General features: G+C 38.2%; 1 protein-coding gene across 2 annotated transcripts in view; it reads left to right on the forward strand.

The window, feature by feature from the left end:
• Nucleotides 1-19679, forward strand: part of EIF3H (eukaryotic translation initiation factor 3 subunit H) — an 87952-nt gene that overhangs the window by 64601 nt on the left and 3672 nt on the right. For both annotated transcript variants that reach the window (XM_030509777.1, XM_030509786.1), the window contains exons 3-6: nt 6139-6306; nt 7823-7922; nt 9300-9449; nt 17865-17985. In XM_030509777.1, the coding sequence (XP_030365637.1) occupies nt 6139-6306; nt 7823-7922; nt 9300-9449; nt 17865-17985 (539 nt within the window). The remainder of the gene's footprint in view (nt 1-6138; nt 6307-7822; nt 7923-9299; nt 9450-17864; nt 17986-19679) is intronic.

Below are 19679 nucleotides of genomic sequence, written 5' to 3' on the forward strand. Positions count from 1 at the left end.
GAGCATCAGCAGCATAAATGAAGGTGATTTAATAAAGCATGCTTTTCAGATGGTGTGCAGTTTTTCCACACCACAGTGGCTAACTTATTAAAATATAACAATTCCTTAAGAAAAAATTCACGTACTTTGGACAAATATGTTCTGCCCTTTTTTTCATCCTTGAATTTAGCAATTAAAATGGAGTTGAATTAAGTCTTTTGACTCATTTTTGGTTTTGTGGTCTTATGACTGACTATGACTCTTGGATTTTTGCCTATTTTCAGGTGATTTTTTTCCCATCCAGCTACTTACAGGCCCTGGTCTGCTTAGCTTCCAAGTTTAAAGGAGATCAGGTGCTTTCAGCCCAGTATAGCAGAAGTGCATAAAATAGAGTACTGTTTTGTAACCCTGACTTGATATTTCAGAGAAGGAAATTAATATTATTGAGGAAGGCAATATTTACTTTTAATTTTTTTCTCCTTGAATAGGAGAATTGTTGAGTTACTGAGCTTGTGCATTTGTCTTGGGAGAAGTGTGAGTGGGGGGTTGGATCTAGATAAAAATCTGCAGATATGTGCATGCCTGTGTTCTGCACGCTTCAGGCTTAAGAAATATATTTCAGCAGTATATACAGGCTTTTTGAGATAAAATATTACTTTTGCCGGAATTAACTCTGAATTCTTGTTTCTTTTTGCCCATCCTTTTTACTTTTTAATCAGAATAAGTTGGTTGTGGTACTAATTATATTTGTATCTTCACAATTGGAATTGTTATCAATAGATGCAGTCATGATGATTCACAGTTTTTTAGACAATTAATTGAGATTGTGTCTGTGGAGGGAAATGAATGAATCTGTTGTCTCCATAATTCTCTGTGTTTAATTAAATAAATCAATTTTCCATCTTTTCAAATGCGTACGCTGGTTCCTTGAACTAGCATCTGCTAACTTGTTTTAGTCATTGAAGATACTGTCTGAAGCATACATGTGGTTTGGCAAAGCTTAATATGTATAGAAAAACAGAAATTTTTGTGCTGCTAAGTGTATAGCACTTGTTCAGTACACATGCTACCACATGGTAGCACTTCAAAAGAGACAAATTATTGCCTTAAAAATACTGTCCACATTACTAGTGGTGCCATAAAAGGAATATTTTAGCTGTTTTTCAGCATAGTTTGACCAGAAAAACTTAAATTTGTGATGTTCATGTTGCCAGTTAAATTCAGACAATTGCTAGCATGGAGGCCGGATGTTTCTTCTGATGGACTTTTGTGTCCCTTGGAAAGCACGACGCACAGTCTTAAGTAAATTTCATTTAGTGACAACCCTACGTTTTAGTTTATTTGTCTTCTGCATGCTCAAGATTCTGGAAACACGGGTACTCCAAAGAATCTTTTTGAGGAAGCTGCTGTGGGTGAAGGAGCAGTAAAGGTCTGCCTTGTTCTTGAGTCAGTGACCTGCCTTATGAAGACACGTGTAACTTCTGCTGTTTGAGCTCACAGTTAAAGGACAAGTTTGTGAACTGTGAGTCAAGACAAACGCTTCACTGTGAAATCCAGACTGAAGGCTATGCAGATGTTAGTGGTTCCTAGCATAAAGTTGCTCGTTACCTCCTTTGGCAGTGCTGCCTGTGGCCAGTGTATGCTGCAGTGAGGTGGATAAGCAGCAACGTAAAGCCAGTCTGTGGCATGTGATACTGGGTATGACGTTCTTCCACTTTGATGGGGCTTGGCTTTTTAGGAGCCATGTTGGATGCTATTCTTAAAACCAGATTTCTTAAGACATATCAATTTAAAATACATTTTGGAAATTAATGCCTTGAGCATCTGAGGTGCCATCGAACATACTGCTTCCAGGCCATCTTTGATCAGGGTTTCGTGTGTCATATTTACCAGCAGTCTCAATGAGGCCAGGCTGAACTGTGTCTCACCTGATGGTAACGATAACTATTTAGGGACTAAATTTTGACAACATGTTCATTGATATGTGACCTCCTGAGAGGTGCATTTTATGAATTGTTTATAAAGAAATACAAATAATACAGTTTTAGTGACAAATAAACTCGCATCATGTATCCGGTTGCTACAAGAACACTTGTTTTGGAAGTGTTTCAGAAATAAACTGTAACTTCAAGAAGGATGTGAATTTGCCAGTTGTTTGTAGACTGTGGTGTCTTAGATTTGTTTGCATTTTGAAATCATCACATGGACCTTTCTTCTTTTTTTTTTTTCAGTGACTCAGTTGATTTGACCTATTCTGAAAATAGGTTTTCAAATAGTGAAGTTATTAACTGAGGATATTTTAAGCTATTTAGAGAACATGGCTGAGTTGTCTCATCGTTAAATGGGTCATCACATTAGTGTTCAGTTCTTGGCCTTGTCTCTGGTTTATTATGTAATTTGGGGTATGTTATTTTCTTACTGGTAAGGTAGGGTATATACCTCTTATGTTAAAGCCCAGATAAAGTTTCTAATGCTGACAGTACTTTCTGCAAAAGGAAGAAGTGTTTACATTATTTTAGTGTTTTCTTTAATCTCTTACAGGTTTGTTAGAATGTAGTTGAATTCAGGGGGAAAAATATTCACCAAATTATTGTAACAAGGTTTACTGTTTTCAGTCAAGGGATTTTATTAGTACAAATTCACACAAGTCAGTCATATTCAAGCAAAACACCCATATTGTATAGTTTTGCACTTTAGCTGCTTTAGACAAGTTATAGTAACAGTTTCTAGCTTCATTAATTCCACCCCCACCCCCATCTGTTTGCAGACTAACAAAAAAATTGCCCTTTTAGAGGAAGGATTTTTTTTTTTTTTTTTTTTTAATAATAACAAAAGAGAGAATCTTCTGTTTAAAAAAACAATATGTATGAAAAAAATGTCCCTGAGAGATGTTCAGGAGATCATGATGGCTCACGAGACAGAGGCTGTGCATTCTCAATGCTGGAAGCACACTGAGAAGTGCAAGCATGGCTGTTGGTTTTCCTCATCATAAGGATGCTCCTGAACAAATAATTTGCTTAAAAATGAAGGTACTATTTAAATGATGGGGAGAGGAGGGAAGGATCCTAGTGTGGCTCTTCTCCTGCCTTTTGCCTTTCTAACCTCTGTTCTGGGCACTCAGGCTTAGTTGCACCTTTGCAGTGTGGCTTGGGAGAGACTATCATTGAGGCAGTGAAACCTCATTAGAAGTGCATGACTGTCCCGAGTCCTAACAGGTTGAGGACTGAGTAGGAGAGAGCCCTTGCGTAGTCTGTGCTAAATGTCTAGGTAAAAAGATGTTCTGTAGATTGGGCAAAAGCTGTAAAGAAACAGTGGTGACAATATCAATAAAAGCAGCTTGGGGGCTGTTATCCATTTGTGCAAGTTGGCAGCTTGTTGGAGCTATCTAGCTACTAATATATGTTATGAAGTATATATGTTTGGTTAAAAGAGTTTCCATTTCTCCCTGGTGGGGACTGCATCATGTTTTAATTTCTGCAGTTGTTTTCCCAAGGCAGAGATGTTAGCTGTTGATGCTTTATTGGTTCTTTGAGATTTTTTCCGCTAGTGCCTTCATTATCATCTAACTGCTAACAGTCATGCGAGGAGGAATTGCTGATTTGAAATCTGGATGGTTTTCAGCGAGTCCTTTTTCTTCTGGACAATATCACTTACATTTATGTTCAGTTACATATTGCTGCTTATTCTGTGTTTAAGAAAAGAAGTTGTCCTGGAACTTGGTTACCTGTTACTTCTCAGATGAACACTTTTAAGAGCATGATATACCTCTGTTCAAGTTTGTAAAAGATCTGGATGTTCTTTTTGGGGATTTTCTCTCTTTAACATTACATCTCTTAAGGGAGAAATTGTCTGAAAGGGTCAATCACTTGATTTCATAGGAATCTAGATGTAAGTATCTTTTTCCCAGCATTACGTGACCACCTCTACTTTGACAGTGTCCTCAATTACAAGAGAATTGCCACTGCAAGGAGCAGTCTAGCCTCAGCCATCTACTATTCACATTTAAATTAACTCTCAAAAAAATCTTTTATCTCTTTCAGCTCCTTTTGAAAATCCCTTTCTAGTTTTTCCTTTTCATAACTTCATTTGGCTTGAAAGGATCTAACCATAATTTCATGTTTTAGCATGTTGTAGCATTTCATGTCAAAAGCAAGCCTGTTTTTCTTTCAGAGATATATCTCTGAAAAGCTTCTTTAAACCAAAATAGTTAATTCTGCCTACATTTAATAAATAGATCATATGGTTTTTCAATTCAAAACTGTGGTCACAGCAGGAGTCTTTTAGTTTGTTCTGAGGAGGTCTGTGGTCTTTGTTTTAATTGTAAAATGTAGAAACTTAGCATCTTCTCCCCCCAAAAAAACAGCAAAACCTTGAAGTTTAAGGACTGAGCTTCTTTGGCAAGTTAGATCCTAGTTTTGCTGCTGTGAGCAACATTGGGATGCTACCTTGCTACCTGCTAGAGCATGGGGGCTGCTGTGTAAAGAGCGTGCTTGCAACTGGCCACTCTTTCTGGAAGTTGTGCAATAAAAGCAGGCTTAAAATTTATTTCGATCTAGCAAGGGGGAAGGTTTTCATAGTGACTTCAGAACAGCTGGTTGATCAGTTCTGCTGGCTGGCTGTCTTGAAGAGTATGGTGGCATCTTTAAGTTTGCCTTGGTCCAAGAGCCAAATGGTGCAGGTCTTCGCTTTCCTTGCTGTGTGTTACAGGGTTTCAGACTGTAGCCTGGATGGATTTGCTGTATTAGTTTTGGGGCACTGTATTATCGTGGTGTCCTGTATGAAACACAAATTGCAAGTCATTTCTATTAAGATAGTATGAACTGGAATACAAGCACCAACATTTGCTGATGGAAAAAGTCTGCAAGGGTTTATATAAGTGTACAGAGATTACTTTAAAAATACAGTCAGTAAGATATGGCAATTAAATGAAAAGGGCCAGCAGGCTGCAGAATGTAGATTGTGCTGAAAGGGTGATAAGCTGGAAAAATATTTGCCCAATCTTGAAAAATGTCTCCTCATATCTTTAAGGAATATGGTTGGATTTTTATTTTGCTCTTGAAAGGATATGAAGTGGGGGTCTGAAAATGTAGCATGTTCTGTCCCCTAATTTATGTTGCTTTCTTTTATAATGGATATCATATTTGCATCTGCATCTGCAGACAAAATTTAAGGATTGTGTGTAGTGTTATTGCACTAAATAGTGTCATTTGATTTCCTATCACTCGAGCATTGGTTCATCTGATAATCACACTGAAATCTGTTTCCTTAAATTTAATTAGCAGGCACAGTGTCTGTCTGTTTAAAAGGTCTGGTAAGTGATAAGGTGTGTTGATCTGCTTGATGGGATTATGTTAAACATTCCTGAATAGAATTCTGTTCCATCAAGGCAATCTGTTTGAATGAAGCATTTAGTAGAAATAGGATTTATGTGTTGTTACAGTGAAACATTACAGCTGTTGGTATAAAAAGCCTGACAAAAAAATATTCTCTACTGTCTAAGGTAACTTAGTGTATATAAATATGTGCATCTGTTATGTATGATATATACATACATGCAAACTTATGTGTTTATATACATGTAAAAGAGGAAACAGTGTTGAAAAATTGAAGATAAATGTAGTCAAAACTATCTGACAGCTGTAGCTGGTCCCCTAAACTCTAATACTGAAATGTAGTTTTACATTGTGAAAAAGACATAAATAGTTTATCTTCTATATCATATACTCACTACATAATTCGCCTTTTGATTCCAAAAGCTGTTTTAATTCCAGACAGTATTTCAACTTAAATCACAATATTTCTTTGTTACTGAACAGTAAAATGTTACTGCTTAATGGAACCCAGTATCCAAATTATTATTTTTTTTATGAATGAGCAAGGTAATGCACACTGTAAATGACGTGTAACAATTTGTTGATCACTTCAGCAATTAACTGCAGCTGAAAAAAGTCTGCTTACTCAGGCTAGTCTTACTCTAATTCTCTAAGGAAGCTGTGGATTTTAATGAAGACAGTCCAGCAGTGAATAAACAAACTTCTAGGCTTTTGCAAAAATGAAAACAAAATAGAATACAATTTACTCATTTAATATCAAGCTGTCTCTAGAAATAGTACAGATTGTGTAAGTTTACTTTTTAACCATACTTTTTATTTAACCTAGTTCAATACCAGATGGAAATGATGCGAAGCCTTCGCCACGTAAACATTGATCATCTTCACGTTGGCTGGTACCAGTCCACATACTATGGCTCTTTTGTCACTCGTGCCCTCCTGGACTCCCAGTTCAGTTACCAGCACGCAATTGAGGAGTCTGTAGTTCTCATTTACGGTTAGTATGAGGTTTCCTTTATTATTCTTTTCCCCTCTTAATATTATTACTACTATTTTTGTATTCTGTCTTTTGCCTGTAAGAGTAGCCTGGCAGGCCTTTTCAAGTAAATACCAACCCTGTGTCTACGGCAGCCTCAGCAGCAGCTAAGTCTAGACAGGGTTTCCTTCTTTCTGTTTATTTTTCTTGCTATCAGAGCCCTGATGTGTACGTTTTGGAATGCTGGAGTAGCTGCTTCATTTTTATTCCTTCATCTCCCCTCCCTCGTCGAAGGGGCTGGTGGAACCCGACCAGATGTCTAACAAACCCTGCTTGCTAGCGTGTCTGGCTCTGTACGTGACTGACCAATCATCGCACGAATTGCCAAGTTTTTTTTATACCTCTGACAGAAGCATACAAAACCTGGACTGTTTCTTAGCACAAAGATTTTTTTCTTTTCTGCCTATTTAATGGTGTTTCCTCAAGCTCTCCAGACCAGATGTTCTGTGCTGTATCAGAACCGTAGGCAATTTAACAGCTTTATAGCCTCCCCCTCCCCAAACACTCACAGTTTGCCATATCTGGCTGACTTGCATATAGTTTCCAGCTGAGAAGTAAATGTAACGTCCTGAGTATCTGTCAGAAAAAATACTAATGAATACGATCAATCTTATGAGCTGCCCCAAAATTGTTTCAGTATGTTAACAATTGGATTACAGTAAAGAACAAGTTGTTAAAGTATACTTATATTGGCTGGAAACATTGCATCATCAGACCTTGATGAATTTTCCACTTGTTTCAGTCTATTTTGGTTTTCATTTTATCACCGATTGCTAAAAGTTTTACTGTGTTAAGTTTCAGACAACATGAATGTTAACACAGCTTTTATTCTCATGTTGGCATGCTACAGCCGTTATCATGCTGCAAGTGTTAAGCTTCTTTGTCCTAGGAATGTAACAGTTTGTTTAGAAAATTTCCCCCTAAATTCAGTAGAGTATGTCAAGGCAAAGCTAATCTTTTCATATACCTGTTATGCACGAAGCAGCAGGGCAACTTGATCTGAATTAGCTTATTGCTACTCTAAAATTACTAATTTTTTTTTTTATAAAATAGAGTTTAATGATTACTTTAATTTACTGCATAATGACTGGAGGGAAAAATCTTTATGTAAATGAGGTAGCTCTTACATAAGTTCTGTGGAGAGTTCATATTAAAGAAAATGTGAATTAAACCTTTAATAGGGAAATAATGTTGCAAGTAGAATGGGTCTAGACCCCCTCCCCCCCCATGTTTCCCAAGTTATGTTTATTGGTTATCTTCACTGTGTATAGTTGGATGTATTTTATGTTCCAGTACAATAGGTTTACTTCTGCTGTTGTGGCTTTTCTGTGCTGCTTGTCTGAATTTTTTTTAATGGGACTACTTAGTTATTTTCCTCCTGTTTATGTCATTTAGATATTAAAACAAAAAAAAAAAAAAAAGAAAGAAAAACAATCTGGGGTTAGTAATAATACACTTCCTCTGTTTTAAATGATAGATCCCATTAAGACTGCCCAAGGGTCTTTGTCTCTGAAGGCATATAGGCTGACTCCTAAACTGATGGAAGTTTGCAAAGAAAAAGACTTCTCTCCAGAAGCGTAAGTGACTTAAAAGAATGTTTTCCATAGGTTTTACTGGCAGAGGGGTACAAAGGGTGATGAAATACTGTGTTTTAATATCTCATGTAATAGTGTGTGCTGGAAAACTGGGTATATATGGGTACCAATAGACGTGCGCTGATACAGTGGGCTGAGAAGGCATAAACATCTGTCTGGGCATCTGAATAAGAGCTGAAGCAGTGGAACTTGAACTGATTTTGGAGGTGGTCAGTGGACTGGCTGTAAGGAGCACGGTGAAGATGGCTGTATCTGGGAACAGGGTCAAGAATATAAAAACAGAAATGGAGAAGGAAATAGCTGGTCTGTCTTAAAAGCTCTTTTCTTTTTCCAGAAGGAAAATTGAACAGGTATTCTGGAATAGCTGCTGTTCTGTATTTATTCCAAATTAACTCCCCCGTGTGGACAGAGGCTTCTGGAGTAAAGCAGAATAATTAGTCTGTTATAAAAGATTAGCTGCTTGTAATAGATGTAGGCCTGAGTAGTCTTTTTCCTCAAACAACTTGGTGTTCAATGGCAAAAGCACTTGTTAAACATTCTTCGTTGAGGAAAAATGGAAACATTTCATTCCTTGGAGTAAAAACATAACATTTCCATGATAAACAAACAAATCTGTGTTTAGTCAAAAAAAAAGGGGGGAGGGAGGGGGGGAAGGAGAAGCAAAACCCCAATATGCATACAAAGAAGTTAAGAATATATTTCCTTAGAAACTTATAGATCATGCTTTTATTTCCAGATTTTATGAAAGGTATTACTGTCTACTTTATTATAAAGCAATAATAGTAGTTTTTATATGTATATTGTTAAAAAAAATATACTCTGGAAATTTATTTTAATATCCACCATGGAATTTAGTTATTCCAAAGCACACACTATTTTATTTTGCCAATCTAGTTTTTGGTCAGTAAAAATTTTAATTATTCAGCTGTTGGGGAAATTGTTTTTCATTGTAGTAGCTATGATTTTAAAGGTATATCAGTGTCATGTGGTAACTAACTGCTCACTTCTATTTAAGAAACCCTGATGGCAGGGAGATCAGTGAAATATTTGGAAGGGGCAGAGTTAATCCTGTTAGTACAGTCTTTTGCTGGAGGCTTTTTCATGTAAGTAATGTATTAGCAAGCAAAGCGGCTGCTTGACTTCTGAGAGTTTTTCCTAGAGCAGCTTTTCCTAGTCTTTGTAAACGTGAGGTTTTGCCATGCAAATGCTCTCTTACCAAAACTCAACTCTTGTTTGATTGTGGAACTAAGAAAATCAAGAGTTTTTACCAAATTGCCAGTTGTTGGAGCAACAATTCAACAAAAAGAACAAGAGAGCTACTGGTTATAGTAACAAATATTTTTGAAACTTTTTTCACAGCTTGAAAAAGGCAAATATTGCTTATGAAAACATGTTTGAAGAAGTGCCCATTGTAATTAAGAATTCATACCTGATCAATGTGATGTTGTGGGAACTGGAAAAGAAATCCGCAGTAGCCGATAGACATGAATTGCTCAGTCTGGCTAGCAGGTAAGTACTTGTTACAATAATGGATGTATTTTTATTCGCTTTCCCAAACCACAGTTTAACACCTTGGGTGAAATCCCAGTCTCATTACAGTCCATGGAAGCTTTGCCTTGACTTTTAATGGGGTTAACACTTTACCCTTCATGTTCTTTTGCTGAAGGAAAAAACTGTGTGGTAAAACTATAGCCTTAGATTCAAGGGCTAAATTCAGTCTGTAATCCGTATATACCTGTGCTGCTTGAAGTGTGTAATCTTTTCAGAAGTGTATATTCAAGAAAATACTGACATTGAAAATTCAGGCAAATATATCTGGAAATAAAAGTTTCTTTTTTAAAATACTCCTTAAGTAATTCTAGAAATTATCTTAATGAAAAATAAAGCACATTTGTTCTACTTTGGTAGCAGAATGCATTTGTAACTAAACTAAACTAATGTAATTAAGCCTCTATCTGAGAAACTGGCAAAAATGCTCAGACTCATTGTCATGACAGCCAGCATTCATGATGTCAGAAATTGTTTTAAGAGTTTCTGGAATGATCTTCTCATAACTTTATCTAAGAATAACTTTTTGTTCCTGTAGCATTTTTCCCTGAAAATACATTTATGATAACAGATTAGGCATGACCTCTAGCAGGATGATCAGAAATTTGGTGGTGCTTAAATCTTATACAACACAACACAGTTAATTGGATTATTACTGGGCTGACCAAAATAACCAGGTGCACAAAATGATGCAGTGTCTTGTTGAATGTAGAAACTGGGATGTTGTCACTAATAGGTTTTTGGGGTGTAACACTTTCTTTTTATGTCAAGGTATTGTCTGCCAAGATTCTGATCCCCGCTGACTCTGACAACCAAGCTAGCTGAATACTAGTGGCCTCTTTAATTTTTCCTTTTTTCCACTCCCCTCTCCCCCTTCACATGTAAGGTGGTTGTTAATGGACCAGTATTGCTAGTGGGTCCATATGTTGCCTGAGTTAGCAGAAATTTTCCACTCGACTTTCTTTACTCAAGCTTATGTGGATGTATTGAGGGATCTGATAGCTTTTAGAGAAATTGGTCAAGGGAGAGCAGGTGTAGAGTTGACTTTGCCAGGGAATTCACAAATGTCGGAAGAGGTACTTACTAAGTAATTTTGTCCAGTGAAATTGTGACTTTGCACCCTGGAATTAACGAAGTGGATAATTTTCTCTGAGATATTCAGTCTGCTTGAGTTTGTAGGCTTTCTGTCAGGTTCTTTCCCTGGTCAAAGATCACAAAGCTTTTACCACCGGAGGAGAGGGCGGGCACTGAATGTAAGAGATGACAGTGACTCCTTATGAGCTCTACCACTTTACTATGAAAAGGATTATGGTGCTGAGAATACAGCAGGTTCCCAGGTGACCTGACAGCATTCCCCTGGCTTGTTTCTATGGGTTTGCACCTGTAAAATAGGTTGGAGTTAACCAGCAGCCTGGATCGTAGCACGGGCTGTTGCTAGTCGTGCAGTACAATTTTGGAAATGGAAATTAATTTGAACAGATCACAAAGCACATTTGAAGTTTTTCATCAGCTTTACATCTTACATAGTAACTGTTCCGTACCACTGCCCTGATTCAAGATAAAAGATAAGAACTGTACAAATTAATTTCCTTTCTGGAATGATGGTGTTAATAGCCTGGTGCAAGACAGGCTTTTATGTTGGTCCTTATGTAGGTAAACAGGATGAGAAGTGAAAAGGAAAAACACAAGCCCCAAAGAAAAAGGAAACATCATCGTTTGTGTTTAGGAATCCTTCACAACAGGAAAAAAAAGTGATAATTTTTTCTTAGTGAATCAGATTTTCTTTTCAGTGGCTGTTTTCTTGGAGCAGTGCAGTGCTGTTGTTGACAATGACACAGGTAGAACAGGATTCTTCATAAACGTGGTTAAAAGTGCCTTTTCAATTAAGTGTGTTTCTTTGAACTTAGCCAGTTACTATCCCATATACTGGCAGCATTTTCATGAGCTTATTGAAGTCTAGAATTTCCCACTAATGGGCAATTAATTCAACACATTCATCAGTTTTCAGAGGTATTTTCTGAGTTATGTCTCCTGAACTGACTTTCCTGGCAGAATTCTTCTGGCTTACCTGGTCTGTTTGAGGAACTTGAGGTGCTTAGTGTAGATTGAAGGAGAGAAAACTTTGGAAATTACCCCAGCGGGTTTATTTTGAGGTTTTTGTATGTATCCTTTTAAAATTTATTTATTTTTAATATTTGATAAGTGCTTTTATGTACTAGGCAGGTTACATTCAGTAATATCTTGCAGTGGTATAACTCAGCAGCTGGCAGATTAAAACATTTTAGTGCTTGTTTATTCAAGGTAGAGTGACTTGTACTGCCTGTTGAAATATTTAACTAGTTTTTACTTGAATTCAACTATGAAGATTTCTCTGTCAGAGAATATATTGCCTGAAGTAGGGGAGTTCAAACCCCCACTATTTTGGAATTTTATTTTCACTTCGTATTTCCTTATTTTTGTCTTTGAAGAGTTGTGGCTAAAACACTTCAGCTACCAACTTTTAATTTCAGTGCCTATCTTCCTCCCTTACCTTTGCTATTGTAGAAGTAGTTGGCAGTAACTTTAAGCTACTTTTTCTTTTTTAATTTTTTTTTTTTCTTTTTTCTTTTTTTTGTTTCCTAAGGTTTGGGGTTGGTTGGGCTTTTTTGGGGTTTGGTTGTGGGGTTTTTTTTTGGTCTTTCGGGAGCATCCCTGAACCTTTTTTAATCTTCTGAAGCAATGGTTTTGGCAGTGGGATTATTTACCCATAGTTCTTCTCTGGAGAGTTTGTTTCATCAAGATTCTCACATGTTCAGCCACCCACCTTGTCTGAGTTTGAAGCTGTACCCATTTGAGGTACTTTGTCTACATCTTAATATCTTTCTCCTTTTGAAGTACATTTTGATAATTGTATAGAGCAGTTTACTTTTTGGGGCATAAATTTGTGTTTCTCTTGTGAAATCTGAAGTAACTGAAATATTCTAGGGAAAGAAGTTGAAGGCAGAATAGCACGAGACTAGCAAGTAATAGCAAGTAAAGGCCTTTCGCTCAAACTGTTATCCTCCTGCTGCCCTTAAGGACCAAAATGTCTTGAAGACCTTGGAGTACTGCCAGTCTTTTGATAGAGACTCAAGAATTAAAATCCTGTCAGATAATGTTCCAGATCTTCAGAGAAATAATTACAACCAACTTTCCCATTCTCATCCATCTCTTCCCTATTCTATTGATGATCTAGTTTAAATTAAAAAAAGCTTTTTTGTGGTCTAGCTTCATAATAGGGTTGTTCTATAATATCTCAATTTGTCTCAAGCAATTTTTCTAATAGTGTGCGTCAGTGGAAGCAAACATGTGCTGAACATTTACTGCAGTAACATCTACTTGGCAGATACATTTTTTTCAAACATCAGATGCAGTACTTTTGCAAAAGTGACACAAGGAGGGTTCCTTTGGCTTTTGAAAACAAGGGTAACCTTTATACATTGTACTGCTTATTCAGAAATCTCAATGTGCTTAACGGATTATTAAGATAATTATGAAAATCTCTAATTTGCAGATGGAGGAAGCTGACACAGAGAGGGTAAATGTGTTGCCCAAAGGCACACATCAAAGTCGGAGTAGAACTCAAGACTCCTGACTTACATATCTCATTCAAACAAAATCCTCTTTAAAAGAGCACAGGTTGAACTCGGGCTGAAATGCTGAGATGTAAACAAGTTCTGCTAAGCAGTGGGAATGTTCCTTAGAAATACTTAATCAAAAAGATGTGCTTTGCTGAGCAGTACCTGTCTAATCCACCCAAAGCTGTTCCCACCAGGAGGTGAAATGCTGCACAGGGTGGCACCTTTCCCAAAAAACAGCAACTCTGAGAGGGATTTTGGTAGAGCTGATGGAAAGTAGAAAAGATGAGCAGCAGATACAGCATTTTCTTATGCTTCCTCCTGCTGCTCCTTGTTCTCATCTTCCTTAGCCAGGGTGCAAGCAAAATAAAACGAAATCACTGCGGGGGTTCATTTATGGCCGTTGGAGGCAAGTTTAGGAGACCATCTTTTTTGGACACCTCCAGCTTCAGAATGGTTATACCCAAAAATCAGGTGCCTGAGTGCAGCAGTGATTCAGATCTTAGAGGCTGGGTGCTGCTTCCTCCCAGGCCAGCACAGGTAGGTGAGCAGAGTGTGAGCTGGGGCTCACAAGCTGTGCCTAGAGACAGTTAAAAGTAGGACATGGCAAGCTGAGAACACTGTGAATTGCTGCCTCTCTTTGAAGCTCTGGTGTCTGACTGGAGGCTGCATTTTGGGTGTTTCAGACCTTTAGCGAGTGTGTGTCTGGAGTCCTTTCCTGGTTAAAGATGCTGAAGTAAATGTGGGCTTCATGTGTAGTTCCCCATTACGAATCCTACAGAAGCAGAGCCAGTTTGAGGTTATAGCCCCAGCTGCTTGCATCATTTCTCCCCACTACCCCCATTTCATCTCTACACCCCTCCCACCCTCAAAGATTTTTTTTATTCCCTCATCTGTTTCAGAATATGGCTGTACAAATAGTTTCGTGGAATAGTCTGGTGGAAAAAGTCAGGCTCCCACTCTTCCCTTTCAGCCTTTCCCTCAGCCTCCCTAAAAAAAAAAAAAGAAACCCCAACAGAGGGTGGTTTTGCATTTACAGTAGACTGTTTCACTGAGAGGGTTTGAAGTGTGCCCACGCAAACAGCTGAATCCATACAGCTGAGAGTGCTGTAATCCTTGGGCAAAGAGGGAGGGAGGGAGAGGCAGGATGATGCCGATGCTGGAACCTCTTAAACTGGCTTTGCTGGCAACAGCAAACTGCACCTTTGCTCGCTCTGGTGGTATGAGCCTTCCCTCAGGAAGGGGGAGACTTGTATTCGGGTCCCTTAGCCAGATCCATATGCTAACAGGATGCCGTCATGTAGTGAGTGATCCGTGCGTGTAGTTAACATATAGTTGTTGCGCTCTCCTTCTGTGGATGCTAAACCATAACACCACCAAATGCAAGACTCACCAGTGGGAAGGACAGAAAGGACCATGGCTGTTATCTGCAGATGAGGCTACTCTGCTCACAGGTTTCTACTTCTCACCGTCAGAATTATTTGACTTTTGATAATTGCTAAACAAGGAGTCAAAAGTAAGCCATGTTTCAAGGACTTGAGTTCTTATCTGCCGTTTCGAGTGAAGGATTATAGCCCATCAAGTATAAAGCTGTTACAGCAAAAATGCTCAGCATGAGAAATTGCTTTGGAGTTTATACTTTCTAGTCTGTTTTATTTTGGGTTTTTGCTAAACAGAATTGGACAGTTTCCCTTTGACGGTTTGTATGTGTTTGTCCGTTTCTGGCATTTTTGAGTATGTCATCTAAGCTATATAGGTAAGGCTGAAATGATAGATTTCTGGAAGTTTTACAGGTCACTCACTGCAGGTGAGTGATCCTAATAATTCTGGTGAAGGAGTTCTCTCACATTAGATTATTTCTTCATTAGATGTGTAAGAATCCACATGACGTATTTTTTGACTGTCCTAACTGCAGGAGAAGCTCCATTCTGGTTTTTTTCTTTTTCTCATTTTATTATCTATATTTCTTCCCAAATAAGAACACAGTCCCCATGTGTGGACTTCCTGTTGCTTAGTATGATAGCAATTCTGCAGCTGATACTTTTCTCTCAGGAAGACTCGCTGATACCTGAGGTTTGGTGGTCTCCTGGTGCTATCTTAAGGTGGAACTTTTAGTTCAATTCAGGACTGTGCTCAGATCGTCACCACTGGGTGATCTAAGACCGGGCTTGTTCCAGATGAAACTAAACTGGAAATAGGCTTTAGCCACTAATAGGGCTTCAGATCACTGGACTACATCCAGTGGACACATGTGGCGTGGACATTGGTTTCTCAGCACCAGCTGTTCTGCTTTATAGATCTGTTCCTGTTGCTCTACACTAAATGTGAACTCAATTTAATTGACTCTTGCACTGAATCAGCTGACTGAAATGCATCCATTGGAAATGCATGACTTGATTACCAGTGCCCTCAGAACAACTAATGCAGGTGCTGAGCTCCACCTTGCCTGCATTTGACTGTCACAGAGACTTGTAGGAAAATGAGCCTCGATGAGGATGTGAGCAGAATTTACTGGCACCCCCATCCCCTTCTTTTTTCTTTTTAATTTTTTACTTTTATCAGTTGCATTGACACGTGGGGGGCATTTAGGTACCTGGCAGTGTCATCTTTGAGGTCTGCTCTAGGGGAGTGCACAAGGTAAGGAGGTGCCTGAAAGAGCACAGTAAGGCTAAGTAAGTGTATGATGAGTCTTACAGGCTGGAGCAACATGATTTCATTTCCTAAATCTCACCAGAATAAGCTTCAGCTGAACAAAACTTGCTTAAACATCGTATGTGTACATTTTTACAAATTACTTCCTATTGGGCTTTCTTTTTTTTTAAGAGGTGGAGCAAAAAAGGGTATCGACCACTTGAGAACTGAGGAAAAAGCTGGTCCTGTATTTGCAGCATACTTATCACTTCATGTCTCACTTCACATCTGTTTAAGTTATCTGTTTTTAGCTTTTTGTTTCCCTGGCAATGCAAGCAAAACTATACTACTGCTACTTCTAACAATAACCCTCTGTTTCTGTATTCTGCTGTACTAAGCTGGTCCCAAGGAGATTCACATAAAATCATTCTTTGTAACCAGCTATGTTTCATATGGACACTATCTGTAAAACAATTATGTATTCCTGATGCCCACATACCCTACAAGGCTATTACTGTGTACCTACATAGGCATTTCTGATAATATCCAGTTCTGACATTAACTCTGTATAAGATAAACTCTATAAAAAACTGAAAATATGCACACCCCTAGCCATGGCAATATTCCACAGTTCTAAATATCATGTGCTTGAAATGTTCAACCAAAAAACCCCAAGAAGTTTAAAAATAATTATTATAGTGGCGCCTCTCTTGCTGCTGTGTAGCTGAAGTCCTCCTCACCATCTGCCCCTGTATGCAACTGGGATTTAAAGCTCTGGCTTGCGAATAAATTGTGGTTCTCAAGTTACTGATACAGCCTTTTGTTTCAGTGAGCAGGCAACTCAGCTAGTGAAGTAGCTGTCCTAGTTCTTGGATATAGGGGTGTCTTTAGCTACATTCTCAGCAGGTAACCTCAAGTGCCTGAGTACATTACAAACTCTGTCTCCAGCTATGGGTTCTATGGATTTGGTTAATAGTTTAGACTTTAAAAGGGATGTGTGTAGTACTACATGCGTGGTTCCATTTTCACTTTATGCCTGTCTCTTCCAGTTAGAGTTTCCCCAGTCCATAGGCAGTAGGATGGTGTGAATGCATTGCAAAAGGCAGACAGAATCACAGATAATGTGGACTCTGACATAGAAGTGCACCAGATTTTTTAGCTGAAAGAAACTCTTGTGAATAATAGTGGTTTTCAGCTGAGGAGGAGAAGGATGGAGTTTAGCTTTTTGAGTCACTGGTCTTCAGCCAGGTAGGACTGGGCAAGGCTCAGATCAGAGCCAGCAAACTAGCTTCTGATCAAAGGGATCAACAGAGAGCAGTAAGTATCCTTCTTTTACTGCACTACCCTGTAAACACAATTTAGGATTAATACTGTCTCCATGGGCACCAACCTAAAAACTTCCAAAACTTTGACTTGGAAGGTATACCTTAAGTTGAACATTCCTGCAAAATACCGAATCCATTGCTAAAAATGGTTACAATAAAAGTTGTTTAACAGACAGCATTTGTCTGGCCAAGGCAGTAGATCGCATAACTAGAACTGGACGCACCCAGCCTAGCTGCTTCCATGTTGCCTATGGTATGGAATGTGGAGCTGGCTGGACTGGACGCAACACTCCGCTCCCTCTCAACAGCTAAGATCAAGCGGTGTCTGCCGAACTTCCAGGCGTGGTTTGATAGACTAGTTAATGAGATTGAGTTCTGAAGAATATTTAACTATCCCTGCAGAGGGGTAGTTAAATATCTCTGAAAAAGCTAGCAGTAACTTGAAACCAAACCCTTTGAACACATCTCCTGGAACATTGTTCAGGGTTGTGTGTCACAAAAACATCAGGCTTTTTCTTTTGAGCATTTTACCTGCGTCTATAATATCAGTAAATCCGTGCAAGGTGTTGTTTTAACTATGAGGTTCCCTGCAAAGACCAAAAGACTTAATTACGGCATTCGCAGTGTGGCAAAGTTGCTAGAGGAGGAGGTGCCATGTAAAGTATCATCAAATAAATATATGAACAAAGATAACGAGGATCTTAAAAATTAGCAAACTGTGCCATTAGTGCAGAAACACTGGTCGAGTGACTTGAAATGGATTTTAAATTTAAAATCTTTTTCTTTTTTAATAAATTAAATCTTTCATGAATGTTGTATTTCAGTAATCACCTAGGGAAGAGTCTGCAGCTACTGATGGACAGAGTGGACGAGATGAGCCAGGACATTGTTAAATACAATACCTACCTGCGGAATGTAAGCAAACAGCAGCAGCAAAAACACCAGGTCAGTTACATGGAAAACTTGAATGAGAAGATTTTTTCCATCAGAATATGGTTTGGGTGGTGTTATATAAGACAGATGAATTTGGATTGCAAGATAAAATTCTTACAGAAACATATCTATTAAGTAGGCGTATAAAATGTGCTAGTCCATGGGGAATGAATTCACTTCTGCTGACATGGAATGTGGATTGGTCTTTCTTTGCTGTTTTACATGTTTGTTAGTGATTTATGATAAACCAGAATCATTGGTAAATATGCTGTGGACACAAGGATTAAGGGTTTAGTAAATGAAATGAAAGAGCTGAAACTACAAGTGAACTGCTCCAAAACAAACTGTTTTAGTACCATCACATATAGTCATGCATCTAGACATAAAGAAACATAGTCCATATTTAAAAGACAGCAGACTGTTCTCTGATCAGAAATGCCATTTTAGTCATATTTTGTATCATTAAATAGTGATACTGATCAGGTGATGCTGACTTTTAATTCCTGACACTTTAAGGGCCTTTTTAAAATGCGAAGTAGTCTGAATAGAGCGTACTAAGAATGGAGACCGGCTCTAGGTGGCCCTGCTTGAGCAGAGGAGTTGGACAAGGTGACCTCCAGAGGTCCCTTCCACCCTCAACTGTTGTATGCTTTGGAGATGGTGTTATTTTATTTGCTGTTCCTGCATTTGATAAAGCAATACTGTGTCTAATTGTAGAAGAATGCTGGTAAATTGGAAAAAAGCACTATGAGAGTGATTTAAAAGCCTGGAAAGCAGATCTTAGTGAATGCAATTCACTTCACATAATAAATTAAGTTAATGAGTGACTTGCTTACTCAGAAGTACCTGCATGAAAAATAAATTGAACTCTTTAATCTTGCAGACAGAGATATGACAAGATTCAGGCCAACTGAAAATGGGCCAGGCCACTTTAAAGATAAAATATTGCAGGTATTGCTACACAAAGAAGCTAATTACTAAAAAGAGCACCTGTGGTTCATGTGAAGAGCTTCATCACTGACTATTTTAAAATCAAAATTGGCTTTTTTCACTTAAGTGTAGCTTGAACAGGGAGTATTTTAGGAAAGCATCAGTGGTCAGTGGTCTCTTCTGGCTTTGTAATTCCTGAGGACATACAAGCTTCATGCTTGGTATCTTCAGAACATTTTCCTTTGCCGCCTAATTTGAATAGAAAGATGGCATCCACTTCAAAGGCTTTTGCTAACAACAAGAGGGTCTATTTATTTTGAAAAGCAGAGCAAAGAAGGTTCCATGGTGTCTCACTTAATTTCTTTACTAACTATAGCTGCTTTAGTAGTGGCTCATTGCAGCATAGTTAGTGGTCTTAACTTCATTTTTAAAACAGAGCAACTGTGATTAAGAGCAAGCTGTTTCAATAGAGAATAATAGGCAGACTGCTGAGAAGTGAGTGGGGTAATGCAAAGAAAGAAGAAACTACATGCGATTCACATACAAATATGGGCATTTAAGATTTTATTTTTAACGCTGTCCAAAAACATGTATTTGTCACTACTACTGGAAAAAAAATTACTTCGAGTATGCCACCAAGTATGAACTGTTTTCAGGCTCTTATACACAGGTACATTTAAGTAAGTGAGAGAAAACACCCTGTTCTCTTTGGCCTGTTTATTTTAAAGATAATTTTTTTTGCGTTGAATGTGAGGGCTTTGATAGACAAACCTTAC

Source organism: Strigops habroptila, chromosome 1 (genome assembly GCF_004027225.2).
Source record: "Strigops habroptila isolate Jane chromosome 1, bStrHab1.2.pri, whole genome shotgun sequence".
Taxonomy (NCBI): Eukaryota; Metazoa; Chordata; class Aves; order Psittaciformes; family Psittacidae; genus Strigops; species Strigops habroptila.